The sequence below is a fragment of the Neurospora tetrasperma genome (assembly GCF_000213175.1).
Source record: "Neurospora tetrasperma FGSC 2508 unplaced genomic scaffold NEUTE1scaffold_1, whole genome shotgun sequence".
NCBI lineage: Eukaryota > Fungi > Ascomycota > Sordariomycetes > Sordariales > Sordariaceae > Neurospora > Neurospora tetrasperma.
This window is the reverse complement of record NW_009799099.1, coordinates 3,191,599-3,208,674: the sequence shown is the minus strand read 5'-3', so window position 1 is coordinate 3,208,674 and position 17,076 is coordinate 3,191,599. Positions and strand designations below refer to the sequence as shown.

Here is a 17,076-nt window from a genome sequence, read left to right as displayed (position 1 = left end):
ACTTGCAGACAAAGTCGCAGCCATCCCACCCACAAAGATGCGTCGTAGGCCTACCAATGCCGCTGCAGATGTGTTTCAGTTATGCTTCTCCCATACAGCCGGCATATGCTGCCCGGTGGGTATGAGCTGGAGAGGACATCAATGCGGAATGGACGACACAACTTGGGTGGCCCTTCTTGGACCGTCTCCATCTCTAATGTGCGCCATCCTAGACAGTTGACGCTATATTCACTCTCGTCTCGGACTGATCTCATATATCTCTGTCCTTCGCTGGACACTATGGATGGCATTGAGGCCAGGCAACACATGTATCAATCTTCACCCTCGAACACTCACCTCTTTCTTGGGTTTACGATTCCAGGGGTCTAGCGCCCTGAAAAGGCTATAACCCTGGAGAAGAGTCCGTGGGGAACTTCTCTTGTATGGTTCTAGACGCTTCATCCCGCGGATTCATGCCTCATTGGGCTTCGTGCTCAATGGTACCATTGGTACTGGATACGCCGAGTACGTCGAATGGTACCCCTTCATGCCCCCCCCCAAGTGCCTCCCGTGCCTTTGTACGCACCAGACTGCTGGGTCCGTTCCACCCCATTCCCACCCCGGACACTTGACTCGCTTCCATCAACACCCTCAGAAGCGGTGGACATCGATGCTTCCCGGTGCTTGGTCCCTTCGATAGGGTTGACCCAGATTGCTGGGACGCCCTCGAGCTTCCCAAACTTTCTCGGAACCTTTGCTTCCCCTCCTAGTTTCGACTACCGTGTCCCACCTAAGGTAATCGGTACCGCCCAGAGTTGTCCTTTCGACTTTGGGGTGGCATATATTTACACATGTCTTTTCTTCTCTGCTTCTGCAAACTCTGTCTTACCTTCTTCTTCTCCTCTTCTTCTGCCCTTTCAGTTCTCTTCCTTTGAAGCCTTGTTGTGTCGAGCATCCATCCATTGTTATAAACCCTGTAGCCACCTACAACCATGACCTTCCTACCGAGCAACGGTGGTTGCAACGGGTTCCAATTCACCTTTGAGACTTACCTAGACTCCTCTTCACCAAAAATTGAGGTTGACGTTAGTATCATGACGGACCAACGTTCCTGGGGTTCAAACACAAATAAACTGACACTCGTTATATGCAGTCCGATCTCTCTAGCTCTAGCCGTGACATATAGTACATCTCACTCCCCTACATTACCCATGAATGAGACCTTGTCTCTTGGGGTGATCAGCAAATTTTCACCTGTTATCCTCTCTAACGCATTACAACTGAAGTGAATCCGTTTCTCTTTCAGAGAGCATCTCCAAGTACGAGGAACAATTTGGGAGAACGTACCATTCTTATCGCGCGGGGTGTAAGTTTTGCATCTCAATGTGGAGATTCTCGGACTTCATTGCAAATTCACCCAGTGCACAGCTCGCACCAAACAGTTGCTGACCTGAAAAAAAAAACATTCTCATAGCTTACCACTACCCCAATGATCCTACCGAAACTGAGCGTCTAGATGATCAATATGAAATTGCTAAGGAGCTGATGGAGGGTCGCAACTACTTTGCCCCCTTCTCCCGCAAAAATCCTCCAAGAAAGGTGTTGGACATCGGTACGGGTACGGGCACATGGGCCATCGACATGGGCGATGAGTTCCCCGAGGCTGAGATCATCGGGACCGACCTCTCACCTGTTCAACCTGATCTCGTCCCGCCAAATGTCCGGTTTTTTGTGGAAGATTCGTCAGTACCTTGTTGACCAAATGTCCAATTACTCTTCTCGAGCATTAACACTGATCGGCCCCAACCAGATCCGAAGAATGGATATATGCCCCCAACCACTTCGATTACATCCACACCCGATACACCCTTGGTTGCTGGAAAGATATGAAGTCTCAGATCATCCAACGGGCATTTGACCACCTAAAGCCAAGCGGGTGGCTCGAGTGCCAGGAGCTCAACACGCTCCCGGTTTGCGACGATGGCAGCATGACAGACGACTACAAGCTGCTCCAATGGGCTCGAGATATGGACGATGCATCCAGGGCTGCGGACCGACAGCTGGTCATTGGTGACGATATCAAGAGGTGGCTGGAGGAGGTTGGGTTCGTGGACGTGCAGCAGATAGTGTTGAAATTACCCGTGGGTGGATGGGCCAAGGAGCCACGGCTCAAACACCTCGGAATGCTATGGCAGAGGAATCTATCGGGCGGACTGAGTGGGCTAAGTGTTGGGTTATTGCATCGTTTCGGTGGAAAGACTACAGAACAGGTTGAGGTGAGTTTCCCGTCTTGTCCATTTAGTGTGTCAAGGTCAATGAAGCACTTTGTCACTGACATATGGGTTCATGAAACAACAGGTCGACCTAGTGGGCGTGCGGAACTCCATGTTTGACAGAAATGCCCATGCATACATGAAGATCTATGTCGTCTGGGGCCGAAAACCGGATGTCATCTCATGAAGTAGGTAAATCAAAAAGCACCAAGATGAAAGAAAGCACGAAAGGGTCTCACAACGGATTTGTTAACCGCTGCCATCCATCAATTCCCGTGGCTTCATTCAACACGAGTGACTCTGAGACAAAGACGACTCTCTTCCAACTTCAATTATCCAAAAGTCTGTCTGCCCACCCAACACTCTCCCCATCTTCGCCCAAAACTCACTCCGCACTCCTCACTGCTCCTCCTTAACCAGCCACTCCAACTGCCTAATCTTCTCCTCATCCCCCTCCATCAACATCTCCAACCCCTTCCGATCCAAAAAATCATGATCAAAGACCTCCCATCCCGGCACCGTCGTCTCCGAAATGAAAATCATCTCCTCGTCATCCCCTTTGTCTTCGTCCTCATCCTCTAGAGGCAAAACAAAAGTCCCCTTATACTTCCCCCCCTCCACAATCCACTGCACCCTCTCTCCTTTTTCCACATTCTTCCCCACCACAAAACTCTCCACCCTACACGGCTTTTCATCCGCGTGCAAGATCACGTACCTACCACTCCCGCGATGCAGCGTGTGAATGATCCGTCCCCTGTTCCGGTGTAGATATCCCTTTGGCGATCCACCTTGTCCACCACCACCATTGGCTCCAGTTAGGAGGTAGTAAATGGTTGTTGAAGCATTCCTCAGCTTTGGGTCAAACCCGGGGCGGTAGTAGGAGCTTGGATCAAAATTATCCGTTGAAGAACCCTGGTTAGGATCGGAACAAGAAAAGGTGGTGGCAGGATACAGAGGAAAAGGAGAGGGAATCTTGAGCGGGTTCCGATCGGTTTCGGCCATGTAACCGCCCTCGACAAAGGCAGTAAGGGAGAGGCTGGCGATGATGGATTGGATTGAGGATGGCTCGAGAGAGGCGTCGGGGAGGGTTTGAGGGGCGGTGATGACGGAAGGCGGAGGTGGGGGAAAGAGGAGGTTGTCCGTGGTGTTGTAGGAGCCGGAGCCGGAGGCGGAAGAGGAGCTGGCCATGGCGAGTGTGGGGGGTGAGGGTTGTTGCTTGGAGGAATGAAGTTGAGTGTCGAGTTGATGAGTTTCTTGAGTTGTCCTAGCCGATGAGAAGCTTGATGTTGTTGTTATGCGGGGCTTAGGCGTTATGAGGTTCTCGTCGTTTTATGTTGTCCACGTAACTTTGGTCGAAACTTCCGTCCCATCCGTATGAGCTGGGTCTCCCTGGGTTGGATAGGAGCGGTAATTGTTGGCGTCAAGCAGGGAAGCTGAGGTAAGAAAAAGTTGCTGGTGCTTTCAGAGGGATGACGACGGGAGCATAGACTAGGAATATATAGATTGCAAATGCTACAAGTCGTGTGATTCGACATGCATTGTCATCATTGTTGGATGCAAGAGCGTAGCAGAAATCCGCAATATCTTGAATCGGCGATTTGACATGTTGGCCGGTGTCTTGGTGTATGTGTAAGTGGTACCTAGATATTGCTGGAGAGTGGGGCCGACTTATCGGGCGATAGGCGGGCAAGGCAGGTCTTACGGGTGTGGAAGCGTTGGTGATGATGTAGATGCACCACAATTCGTGTCCTGCGAGGCCGTAGTTGGCGCGACGGCTACCGCACCGTACTTTGAAAATTCACGGTTATACTGGTAGATATGAAGTCTGGGTTTGTTTTTATTGCGATAATCTGCAGATTCAATGGTGGCTTAAGACACAATCCAACCCGGGTTTGTGTGTTAGTCTGGTACAAAAAAGCCAAAGCCTTACTGACTTCATTTCTATCGGATGGACGCTGTAAGATTAATTTCCTAGGACCAGTCTCAAAGGCTTTGAGGATTACAGAGAGAACCTAAGAGGACGCCTATAAGAGGCTCCTGTGGCGTCCTAAACCCTTGTTATTGTCCCATATCGCTTCAAACAGGGACAGTTCCCGTTCTCTTCATGAAAGGCTGATACGAGCCCAAAAAATCGTCTGTCTAACCCTTAATAAGTAGTCAAGAGACTAAACTACTAAATCAACAAGCCAGTAGTGAATTGTACATACAGGCAGCCATACTGGCACCGTTGGCTAACATGAGGGAAGGTCACATATCCCTAACCCTGGAAGTACGTTCAGCATTACAACGAGACCTGATTTCAACCCTGATGAGCTGTTGTTTCCATATCTCAGGGACCAGACCTTCTTTCTTTCTCTTTTTTTTCCATTGGTCAAGGCAACGGAAACCAACAGCAAGCGATCCGGTGCAACAGCAATGGTTTTTAAGGCCAATACGGGTAGCTGGGATATACTAGCGTCGGTTGGGTTCTGGGAAAAGGGGTCATCACAGCTGGCAAGGGGGCTGCCCTTGGCTGGGGACATTATTCTTTATCTTTACACATTGGAGACAGAACACGGACGGATACCTTGAGGGAGATGGAACCCCTCTTGCTTGCTTGCTTCCTTGGCGGGCAGTGCTAAACTGAAAAAGGTTGGAGGATCAGCCATGATTATTTGGCTTTATAGGGGTGCCCAGCAGAGGACGTGAGCACCTCGGCGGATCGCCAGGGTGAGTCTTGGGTGATTTTGAGTGACAGATGTACCAAGTATACGAAAAGGTCGAGACAAAGGATAACCTCCAACGTCATGAACAGAAAAGCAGCTGTGTTGTTGACATCACCCTTCCCTTCCCAGGGCCGCCCAACACTCTACGCACCTATGCCCGTTCATTCGAGTCCACCTAGGTCCTAGCATTCCTACCTCTCTACAAGTAGACGGAGACACAAATACCTACTTGTACCGGCCGGGCCGTCCGACCTTATTTCCAACCTAAGTCCAGTCCGGGTCCCAATTGGCGTCACAACCTAACCCCTGTCAACCCAGTCCACCAGCCTGGACGCTCGCTGGTTTTAGCGGCTCGCTCCCGAGTCCCAACCTTCCATCCGACGGGTCCATCATCCATCCAAGTAATCCTACAACACTTTTCACGCTTCACCTCATCTTCGCACTCTGCGATCCAAACCACATCTCCATTCCCGTCCAACCGACCCGACCCAAACCTACCGCGACTCCCAACACCCATCGCCAACCCGCCCGAACAATCCAACCCTTCTGGAACAGGACAGTCTACCGACACCTTACTCGCAACCCATTGGGTAGTCCGAACCAACTGTCCCGCCCGGTCTCGTGTCCTCGCGCGACATGTCGGGAACAATGAGCAAGCGCCAACAGGCGCGCAACGAAAAGGTGCTCCACGAACTCGCCCAAGCTCCCGGCAACAATGTTTGTGCCGACTGTTCGGCACGGAATCCAAGTTTGTTTCCCCAATTGCCTGCCATGATGGCTTCATCCCATTCCCTCCGCCCTTCGCTTCAGACGACCGACTAACCCATCTTCCTCCACAGCTTGGGCATCATGGAGCGTACGTCTACATATTACCCCCTCCTTGTGGTCGTGATCCGTACAACAGCAGTTCTGTGCCCGATTCTCCGTCCAGCCACATGATCTCCCCCCACGCGCACGACTTTGCTAATAGTATTCCGCTCTTCAGTTGGGAATCTTCCTGTGTATGCGGTGCGCCACTATCCACCGCAAGTTGGGCACCCACATCTCCAAGGTCAAGTCATTGAGCATGGATAGTTGGTCCAACGAGCAAGTCGAGGTATGCACATATGCCATGCCCACGTTATGCTCCCCCCCCTCCCTCCTCTGCATGGACGCTTACTCTTTTCTCGCGCTTCAGAACATGAAAAAGGTTGGCAACATTGCCTCCAACAAGACATACAACCCCGACAACAAGAAGCCGCCGATACCGGTCGACGCCGACGAGGTGGATCCCGCGATGGAGAGGTTCATTCGCCAAAAATACATGCAGCGATCCCTGGCGGGCGCCAAGAAGCACAACACCGGCAGCACATCATCTGACGAAACACCCCCTCCGCTCCCCCCGAAAACCGGCAATCGATTTGGCTTGAGGTCGGCGTCATCCATATTCCCACTTGGTTCGAAGAAGAAACACGATACGGGCAGGTCGGCCTCTCCTGGGCCACGGAGTCCAGCATCTCCTCGGAGCAATGGGGGCTTTGGGGCAACGGTTCGATTCGAGAGCGACGACGCCGACGAAACCGAGATCAAACTATCCAAGCTGCGGGATATGGGCTTTAAAGATGAGCAAAAGAATGCCATGGTTCTTAAGGGGGTCGGCGGAAATTTGGAAAAGACAATCGAGGCGTTGGTTAGGCTGGGAGAGGGAAGCGAGGCACGAACACCGCTCAACCTAAACAAGAAGCAGACACCCACGACCTCTAGCCAGAGTTTGGCGCCATCGACAGCCAGCCAGGACGCGGCTCGCGGACGACCGATTAGCCCGGCCAGCACGAACCCGTTCGATATGCTTGACCAAGCACCACTACCCCCTCAGCCATTGTCCACTCAATCGACAGGCACGCTACAAAATAGAAACCCTTATAATATGACTACGACAAATCCCTTTGGCGTACCCCAGCAGACGGTCCCTCAGCAACAGCAACCCCAGCAGCAACAGGCCATGTCTGCCTTCGATCAAGCTTTCCAGAACCTCTCGCTTGCTCCTCCGTCTCAGCCGCTTTTCCCTCATCATACAGGTGGACTCGTTGCTACTCAGCAGCAGAATCTTCCAGCGGGATATCAGCAACCCCAGATGACAGGGCCGGCTCAGCAGCACTATTCATCGATTGCTCTAACCAGCAACCAGACGTTCCCCCTAACGTCGCAAACTACCGGAGGTGGCTATAACCCATTCTTCAATAATCAACAACAGCAACAGCAGCCTCAGACCCAGTACCAGTCCCAACTAATTCAGCAACCAATGACCATTAATACGACAGGTTACGCTGGTAGCTATGCAAACAACCCTTTTGCCAAGTCACCAACAAGGTTGCAGTCACCTACCCTCACCCAAATACCTGAACAGTCGCAACAGAGCTTCTACGCTGGCGCACAAGCTCAGGCTCCTGCCGCCATGCCTCTGAGCATGCAACAGACAGGGAACAATCCCTTTTTCAACCAGGCCATGGGTGGAATGCCCCAGCAGCAGCCACAACAGGTACCTCAACAACAATACGGGCTCGCCCCACAGTACCAGGCACAAGGTCAGGCTCAAGGACAGATGCAAATGCAAACTTCCCAAGTACCCCAGATGCCTCAGATGCCCCAGACGCAGCAAGGCGGATATGCGCCACAGCAACATCAACCACAGCAGCAACAACAACAGCAACAGCAGTATCAGCAACAATACCAACCTCAGCGACCCGACAAGGCGTCCATTTTGGCTTTGTATAACTATCCACAGCTTGCCCCTCAACCGCCCCAAGCGCAACAGCAGAACCCGGCTCAGGTTCAAGGCCAGCAGCCTTTCGCGCAAGCTGGACCAGCCAACGGGGCCTTTTCTCCGCAGGGACAGTCTCAACAGCAGCAGCAGCAGCCGCAACAACAACAGCAGCAGCAGCAGCAACAACAACAGGTACAGCAGCTACAGAACCAAGGAGCAGGAAGTCAAATGGCGGGAAGCAAAAACCCATTCATGAGCGCAGGTGGAACGGCTCAGGGACAACAGCAAAACATGGCGGCACCCAAGGCATACAACGTCAGCAGGGAAAGCGTAATGGCCTTGGGGATGGAATGGACAAATGGGAGGCATAGTCCAGATGCCTTTGCTAATCTGAGCGCGAGAAGCGGGCATTGAGTGGACATGTATTTTCCGCTCCTCCAGTAAAGGGGAAGGCCGGCTCAGCTCAGTTGCTATCAGGTGGGGCTATAGTTCGCGTTTCTTGTGTGGTAATTGATTTAAGTACATCTTGTTTTGGGAATGAGCACAGCATCTATGATTCATCATCCTTGTACATGCTCACTTTTGCCACCGGTCAATATGTCGCTTTGCTGCGTCTACCCAGCACTGCTATGGTCATTTATTAACGTAGCGGCGTCATTGTCTACTTATCTTTCATGCCTCCTACTGTTTTGATACTCTTCGGTCTTCAGGGGTGCGTGAGAGATGGTAGTCAAGGGGGGTTGGATTAGGTCAGAATTCTGAGCAACAAGTTATTGGTGCCTACCTCTACATAATATAGGCTCACCCTGCTGTGACTTGGCACTGGGTCGGTAGTGACTCTGCACCCAACCGATTGATCCATGTAATTTTCTGTACAGTGAATGGGACGTGTACCTGCTGCCCATATCCGCTATACATTAAAATCTCAATATTTCTCTCGCGCAAAATCACTCTTTCAGCAACTGCATTGAATTGCAGTTGTCACCACTGAACCACTCCAGCGTATAACGTCTGGAAGAAGCTTTCTGGCAGTATTTAGTACCGGTCCTGGCACGCCATTTCTCTATTCTCCACGTTTTACCCATGCTTGGTTTACGTCTCCTCGAGCTATTACCAGATGTTCGAGTCACATCAATGATGTCAAGTCTTTCACTGATTCTTGGAATCAAACAGAATCGCCGTAGGAGTATCCGTTAGTTCAGGGAGGCACACACAGCCACAGAGGATTATTCGGGGATATACTACGTTGAGCATCACCCCGCCGGCCACAGCCGCCATCAATAATGTTTCTCCGGCAGTCATGGATGACTTCAAGCTGACTGCTGCGTCGTTTTGACGGCCCAAATAAAAGCGTTCCAGTAAGCTGTGCAGACAAGCTATGCATCCTTCACCAAGCATCGCCATTGGCTTGCTGAGCCTTTCAACACCATCCCGCGAGCCTGCCCGTCAAAAATTGGTAGAGTTGTAGAAGTGGCCATATGGTATCACCAAGAAAGCCCATTGTTACCTGTTCTGGCGCCCACACTCCTGCCACATTCCTCACCCAAGTGCCGACAGATAGAGGATTTACCAACTACTGATTGCTAGCATTGCAGGTCGTTGACAATTGACACACGTCGTTGCTTTTTCTGGCAGGTAAAAGCCCAAGTCGACATGGCCACCATTCAGAGAAGAGAGGCTTAAGAGCAACACAGGCCTGGCACATCGGATTATGTGAGCGTGCTGCAGTCAGCGGCAGGCATCAAGAGATTCGGTAAGTCCAGGAAACGGCCGGTGGAAACTGAGAAGAAACTAGCAAAGGGAAATGAAGAGTTGCGAGAAGCGCTATGCTACTGATTCAGGTATGACAGGAAAGAAGAGGTGATTACGATCCTCTCTTTAAGATGCGTTGAACTTTGACTGCATCATCACTGTACACAACACAGCTTTCATCCTTGCTTTCCTCATGCTTGTCTCTCCCTTTTCATTTTTCTATCACCGTGCTATCCAGTCGGTTTCCGGTTGCAAAGTTGCACGGAGAGTGTTGTCGTTGTCTCACTCGTACCCGGATAGTGATGTGGCGGCTTCATTTGTTATTCATAGTTGTTCGTCCTCCTCCAGCTATGGTCACTTGCATGCGATATATTCCGTCACGTCCACCGCGTCGGCAATTGACAAAGAACATAACATATCATATCTGCAAGTTGGGTTGTTGCCGAACATGAAACTAGGGATATGTCTTTTCCAAACTATCTTCTAGTCTTCTAACCACCGGTTGGTTGGTTCCGGGGGCCGAGGGCTGAAGACCGGGAAGAAAGGCACGGGTACGTCGAAGGCCCCTTCACAGCAAATAACGGGATTCAGAAACAGCGCGGCTTATCCCCGCTCCATGTGCTACTCAAACCGCAGGTTTACATGGACCAATTATTGGCTTATGGACGGGGCTGGATACCAGCTTTCTGTCGTGCCCCCCTCCGCGCATGAGGGTGATTTGACTGGAATCCAAGTGGTAGATATATAGCTTGCCCTACCTGATGAGGCTGCTGCCTGTTTAGCGCTTGCTTTTCCTCGTTGTCTTTTTTTATTTCTTTTCTTTTCTTTTCAAGAATCACTCAGGCCGATCAGAGACTACTGAGGAAGAGTGCGATCTCAAACTTCCGAGTTTACCTTTTGCAATTTAACGCTCAGCCAGAGCCGAAAATACCAATACGCACACGATGTCGCGGTCTCCATCACCAAGTCCAGGTGGGAGGTCGGTCCTGGCAGAGATGACGGTTTATCAACCCCATGGAGGAGCTTGGGGCCAACAACACAAGTACAGGACACCGCAGGGCAAGATCGATGAGTTCTGGACAAAGTTTACCGCGAGAGTTCCGGGAAAGCGCAAGTATTCCCGTCATTTGCAACCTGACATTCCATTTCCAGCTCGGCATTTGAAGAACCTGAAGGCTTACAACTCCTGCAGCCACCACGGTTCTCCCCAAGAACGAGTACGCGGAGAGACTTGCCAAGCGCAACTCAGCCAAGGAGGTGGGAGGTGGCACAAATGCGCAAGCATCTTTCGAGGAGGCCGCGGCTATCTGCAGGGCCAAGGTAGAAAAGATCGTCCAAGAATGCCGTCGTGTCAACCAGAAGTACAGAGACCCGCATTTCGACCTAGAGTACGACCTGAAGACAGGTAGGCGCGATTGCCTCGAATCTCTTAGCAATGAGAACATCATCGATTTCTCCAGTAGCGACTCAGATTCCGACTATAACCACCTACCACGCCCTCGGTCGCAATCCCGTCGTCGCAGGAGAGATAATGGTGATGGTGATCGTGACCAGAACACTCAAGCGGAGAGCCAAATCAAGACCAACAAGACCAAAATCGACAAGAGAGATGGAGTCTCGCAGCTCTCCCCGCAAGGACGAATGCCCGGGTCCAAGTTTCGACCGGCATCGGTCAAGCGAGTGGGCGAGATCTTTGACGATCCAAAGTTCTACATTGACGGTCCCACCGCAAATGATGTGCGGCAGGGCCGGGACGGTGATTGTTGGCTCATGGCAGCATTGTGTACGATGAGCAACAAGCCGGGACTCATCGAACGGATTTGTGTGGCTCATGACCTGGACATTGGCGTCTACGGCTTTGTCTTTCACCGGGATGGAGAATGGTTCAGCGAAATCATCGATGACAAGGTAACGTAACCCGTCAACTCTGCATCAATTTACCTGTGCGGTTGATAAGCATCACTAACCAGGCACGGCTGTAACAGCTCTATCTCACCAGGCATGACTACGATGAGGCAATGGATCGTTTTCACATGGAACGCGTGTTATGGGATGACAGGGACCGCCCAGACTCGGAAGAGATATACCGGAAGACATACCAATCCAATAGCGGTGCACTCTACTTTGCGCAATGCGAGAATCCCAACGAGACTTGGCTGCCTTTACTCGAGAAGGCTTATGCCAAAGCCCATGGAGACTATGCAGCTATTGAGGGTGGGTTCACTGGCGAGGGTATCGAGGATCTCACGGGCGGTGTGACCTCTGGCTTGTATACTGCGGATATACTTGACAAGGAACATTTCTGGAAAGAGGAGCTCATGAAAGTTAATGAGCAATTTCTCTTTGGTTGCTCGACTGGGGTTTGGTGAGTTATCCGACTTGCTCCGTGAATGCAAACACTGACAAAGCTTGGCAGGGGACGTGGCTATGGTGACAGAAAGGGCATAATGGAACAGCATGCCTATTCTGTTATGAAAGCGGTAGACTTGGATGGGGAGCGGCTCCTCTTGTTGAAGAACCCATGGGGCAAGGGAGAATGGACAGGGCCCTGGAGTAAGTCCAGACAAGAAGCCTTCCGTTGCGGAAGCGGCTAACAAACTTGGACAGGTGATGGCTCAAAGGAATGGACACCTGAGTGGCTTCAGAAATTGGGCCACCGGTTCGGAGATGACGGTGCATTTTGGATCTCATATAGAGACTTCTTGCGCAAGTTCCAAGCCTTTGATCGAACACGTCTCTTCGGACCCGACTGGAAAGTTACTTCGATCTGGACAACACTTTCCGTACCATGGACCTTGGAATATCATGACACCAAGTTTGCCTTTACGCTGGCAAAACCCGGTCCCGTGGTCATTGTTCTCTCCCAACTAGATGACCGATACTTTCGTGGGCTGGAGGGCCAATACAGATTCGAGCTGAACTTTCGCGTACATCGGGCTGGAGAGGATGATTATCTGGTACGAACACAACATTCCTCCCGCATGAACCGCTCCATCAACGTCGAACTAGATCTGGACGCTGGCGAATATCTGGTTCTCGTCAAGATTGACGCCACTCGCAACGAATGGGTTCTGCCCACCGAGGACGTGGTGCGGAACAATGCTCGCCACCACCGCGAGAAACTGCTTCGTATCGGGCTCTCCTATGACCTGGCGCATAGCAAGGCTAAGATCAAGGAGAGTCCCGAAGAGAAAGCAGCTCGCGAGGCACACGAACAGCGAAAAAAGGACAAGCAACGCGAAAGTCTGCGGAAGGCGATCATGGAGGAAAAGGAGATGGACTTTTACAATCGCATGAAAAGCTACCATAGACAGAAGCGTCGAGTGGATAAGAACAAGGAGCGGATGAAGAGAAAAGCCGAGAAACTGAAGGCGAAGATGGAAAAGAAGAAGGCAAAACGGGAAGAAGCAGAGAGAAAGCAGACCGAAGAGACATGCAGGGGCCCTCTCGGCAAGCAAAGAAAGGAGGGCAAAAATTGTGGTTTCAGCCTTGATGCGGCGTTGCATCCTGCTGGCGAGCGTATGGCACCCCTGGCAGTAGATACTGCGGCATCTACTGACGCTGGACAACCGACTCCGTCCGTTAGTAGCACGGGTGCTACTGAGGTCGATGTAGCAGACCGTCTTCCGGAGCCTGTTCTATCTAATTCTCTTGAAAAGAATTGCAAGGCCCCCGAGGGCCCTTCGACGGATATACTGACGCCACAATCAGCTCCCACACAGCAACAGGGTTGTCAATTATCCGCCCAAGACGACAAACCCTCCTCGGAACAGCCTAATAAAGCAAGTGCACAGGATCCCATCGAAGTACGACCAGGGCTGTCAATGGATATCCACAAGACACTGGAGGATGTTCCCCAACACTCGCAGTCACCTCGTCCAACGTGTGGAGAAAGTGGAAGAGGTGATGATCGTACCAGAGCTATCGAGCACAAGCTTCGGGCGGCTGTCAACCTTTTCTCCAACTTAAAGCAGGAGCTAGAGATTATGTTGGAAAACGGTGTCAGCGACAATAGTATAAAGCAGGGCCAGGGACAAAAGCCACATAATGTTGACAACCAGGGACAGCCTCCTCCTCCTTCCCCTACTCTTCGTCCCCCAGCCGAACAACGCACTCTTCAACCACCGAGGCCTTCTTCCCCTCGTCCTTTCCATCCACCCCATCCTCAGGATCAGCGCCGGCATCGACCTCTTTCTCAATTACGAGATAGATCACCAAGACACCCACCAATAGACCCGGGGCCCTCACCCCGTCGCTTCCAGCAACGATACGGTGGACGTCCACCACAACGTCGCGAAGTTTTCATCGACGATGACCATCAGATTCCCCCAGACCCCCGCTTCGTCGACGAGAGCTTCCCCGAGTCATCGTCTTCCTCCGCGGACACTGAAGACACCTACAGCATTTCCAGCATCTCCGACATCTCCGACCGGGAGCTCGACATGCACATCCGCGAGGACGCTCGTCGCAACGGGAGGCTTCTGGATCAAGGTTCTCGGAATCAAGCTATATTGCCGCCCCTCCAGCCACAGCCTGGTCCGCCGCAACCAATGCAGCCTGGTCCGATCGGCCCGGGACCGCACCCGCGCATTAGAGGTCGAGACCCCCGCGGTCGTCATGGTGGACGTGGTAGAGACGGGCCCAGGAATGAGCTATTGGATCCAAATGCGGAGTTTGAGAAGAATCCGTGGAATGCGGTGGCGGTGGTTGGGTTGAGGGTTTATTATCGTGTTGATCAAGATGACGCCGCTACCATTGGAGACAAAGACGCAGCAGGCGTGGAAGGGGGAGAGGAAAAAACGGAAATGGTCAAGTTGAAAGTTATCAGACCGAACCCATGGGAGACTGGTAGTGATGATGAGAAGGATACCAAGAAGAAGAAAAATGAGGAGAGGGAGAGTAAGTGGACTAGGGGGCTCAAGAAGAATAGGAAGAGCAAGACAACAGAGGAAGAGAAGAACAAGAAGGGTGATGGTGGTGTTGAAGCGGGCGGAAATGTAGCTGGCGCGGGATGTGATGCGGAATTGAAGAAAGAGGAGGTGGAAAAAGTGTTGGATGTCGATGATAGCGCGAAGGATGCTACTCTTGAGGGGGAAGAGAGAGAGAAGACTGTTGCTGAGGGGCAGGTGTGATGTGTGACTTTTCTACTTTTGACTTGTTTATCTTTGAAGGTGTGTTGGTGTTTTTCTCTTGTTGTGATTTAGTGATCAGGTGGAGTTTTTACTTAGGAAGAGGTACCTAGAGGTAGTTCATAGCGATGGTGATGTATTGTTGTTGTCTGCAGTGGTTCACAGGGTCGGTCCTTCAACAACTGAAGTTGGAGTTAGGTTAATTCCTTTGAAACGCGCGTCAACTTCACTTATAGAGGTACCTACCTCTAAGTCTACCTCTGCAGTACCTTGAGTTATTCTTATAGTCAAAATGAGTGGTGGCTCCGAAATTCCGTTCCATCCATCTACCTCGACCTCCAAGTAGAAAGACCACCGCCACCGATCTCAGACGAAAGGGGTAATTTCGAATGCCTGTTGGGAACTGAACCTCATGTGTCCATCGATCCAAGTTGTGGAGATCAGCCTGGATTGAGAGGTACCTCAGAACGACTGTCCTGTCAACACCGTTATACCTTCCCTTCACAATGCTAGACCAGAAGCCAAGATGTACCATCTGTTTATGCAACGAAGTTCTTACATATTACATTTTGTCCCTCTACTACCCCTCTTAATAGTGAATGCCCTGAAGAGTACTTCTCTCTAGCAAATCAGTTGTTCAAGTCACGCTTCGTGATCCCGTGCAGTAGTAGCACAAGCTGGATAGATTGTCGAAAGTGCAGCGGGCCTACTTCCTCAGCAGACTCGGACTCATGAACTGAATGATACCGACGTGGAGATGGTACTAGTAGTTGTGGCTCAAGCCTGCGGGTATGGAATTCATTACTGAGCGCAACCAAATCCATCAACCGTCAGAAACTGCTCTTCGAATTGTCTCCACAATTCATATTTGATTCTTGCACCTTGCCAACTTCCTCACCAAGATCCACATCAATAGCTTATATAGGTCGTAAACATCATGATCACCACAAACAAACCTAGCATAGAACGTTTAAGTCGAATGTAGTACTTAGGGTCAAAATTTGCAAGCAGCTTACAACAATTAAAACCCCTTGTGGTGTAGTTGGATATCACGTTCGGCTGTAATTGTCTAGATTGTATACCGAAAGGTCACCGGCTCGATTCCGGTCGAGGGGAATTTCTTTTTTTTCCTCTGTTTCATCAATTCTTATCTCTGCATTGTTGCCTTTTGGTAGACTGTCGGTTTTGCTGTTCCCTTTATTTCTCTTGCCACTTCTTTTCGTCACTTTTCCACTTTGTCATCTAAGAGGTATGTATGGCTGCAAGTCTTCGCCAGCAGTTCGCTTGCGAGTCCCTAGGGTTGAGGTAGTCAGTCATGTTGTTCCAAACCATATTGGTTCATGGAGACTCTTCCAAGACTTTTCAGCGGACGGGATCTCGAGTTTTCAGTCGATATGGTCGTATGGGATGATTTCACCACAGTCTGTGATTTATGCTGTTGTTGTTGTTGTTGTTCCTTTCTGTCAATATCTTCCTAAATGTCCTTCTCCTGTGTCAATGCTATACCACAAAGACTCCTGGTATACTCCTTTGCAGGACATCTTGCCTGTTGTAGATACCTATCTTTCTCATGTTTAAATGGAAAGACGGTATCTCCCACTACAGCATCCCAAGGGAGTCCGGATTCTTTTCTCATTCTAGCCGGAGCCTGAAATCTCAAGGGTCAAGGTAGGTAGACAGCCAGCCAGCCAGCCAGCCTAATTCATAGAATATTCAAGCAAAACAAGAATAGATTCAAGTACGGTACCGTAGTTGGGGTTCTTTTCTGGCTTCCGGGGTGTAAGTAGAGCAGTGCCGAATCACACATGCATCATCGATTCATGGTAAAGACATAGTACGAGAAGCCCAAGGTGATGAGTCGCCCGGCTGTCAACTTGACCGTTAATGGCGTTTCGGTACTAACCGGCACCTTCGCTCAACCCTTGCTGTGTAGAAGTAGACAACCAGCTACCTACAGTGTGTACATAGGTACACATGCTACGGACAGACGAAAAAGAGCGAACGACAAAAGCTGTGTTGTCCGGTCAAGACGTAGGGCGGGAGTTAAGTGGACGTACCACCTGTCCTATAAGGAGTGCATCAGTATGAACAGGAATCGTGACAACCAATGGGAAAGAAGAGTTCTTTGGTATATTTTATCGGTAGTGATCATGGTGCGAGATGGCTACATGGAAAGGGGAGTGGCAGGGGGTGCGAATTTGCTACCTCTACGTACCTGCCTCACCTAACCTACACGCCGCTGCCATGTAGACTCAAGTTCTGGGCTGGGTACATGTATGTTGAGGTAGAGGTAGGTATAGGCGAGGCAAGGCAAGGCAAGGCAAGGCAGAGCATTCACTGACTAGTGTCTTTACAATCAAGAGACGGTGCTATAACTGTATGGAAATAGATGCGATCATCTCATCGCCTTTTCGTTGCCCGCGTCTTTCACTGTCTATCCTCTCCCTTGCCCACTGCCCCCCATGTCAGCAAGCAAGGCGTGTGTGTACCCCCCC

The 17,076-nt window shown here is 50.9% G+C and overlaps 4 protein-coding genes across 4 annotated transcripts; 3 read left to right on the top strand and 1 right to left on the bottom strand.

The window, feature by feature from the left end:
• Positions 1 to 971: 971 nt before the first annotated feature.
• On the top strand, positions 972 to 2,451 carry NEUTE1DRAFT_120040 (uncharacterized protein; the record flags this gene model as incomplete). The annotated part of the gene is made up of 5 exons (XM_009849805.1): positions 972 to 1,068; positions 1,286 to 1,345; positions 1,454 to 1,721; positions 1,790 to 2,255; positions 2,338 to 2,451. 5 exons carry the CDS (start codon positions 972 to 974, stop codon positions 2,437 to 2,439), a joined length of 993 nt encoding a protein of 330 aa, XP_009848107.1.
• Positions 2,452 to 2,487: 36 nt separating this feature from the next.
• On the bottom strand, positions 2,488 to 3,440 carry NEUTE1DRAFT_127705 (uncharacterized protein; the record flags this gene model as incomplete). The annotated part of the gene is made up of 1 exon (XM_009849804.1): positions 2,488 to 3,440. One exon carries the CDS (start codon positions 3,438 to 3,440, stop codon positions 2,652 to 2,654), a length of 789 nt encoding a protein of 262 aa, XP_009848106.1.
• Positions 3,441 to 5,455: 2,015 nt separating this feature from the next.
• NEUTE1DRAFT_144261 (uncharacterized protein) lies at positions 5,456 to 8,264 on the top strand (the record flags this gene model as incomplete). The annotated part of the gene is made up of 4 exons (XM_009849803.1): positions 5,456 to 5,705; positions 5,797 to 5,813; positions 5,943 to 6,053; positions 6,135 to 8,264. 4 exons carry the CDS (start codon positions 5,594 to 5,596, stop codon positions 8,112 to 8,114), a joined length of 2,220 nt encoding a protein of 739 aa, XP_009848105.1.
• Positions 8,265 to 10,396: 2,132 nt separating this feature from the next.
• NEUTE1DRAFT_120037 (uncharacterized protein) lies at positions 10,397 to 14,584 on the top strand (the record flags this gene model as incomplete). Its single annotated transcript, XM_009849802.1, has 5 exons — positions 10,397 to 10,566; positions 10,628 to 11,360; positions 11,591 to 11,817; positions 11,869 to 12,005; positions 12,060 to 14,584. 5 exons carry the CDS (start codon positions 10,397 to 10,399, stop codon positions 14,582 to 14,584), a joined length of 3,792 nt encoding a protein of 1,263 aa, XP_009848104.1.
• Positions 14,585 to 17,076: the final 2,492 nt, after the last annotated feature.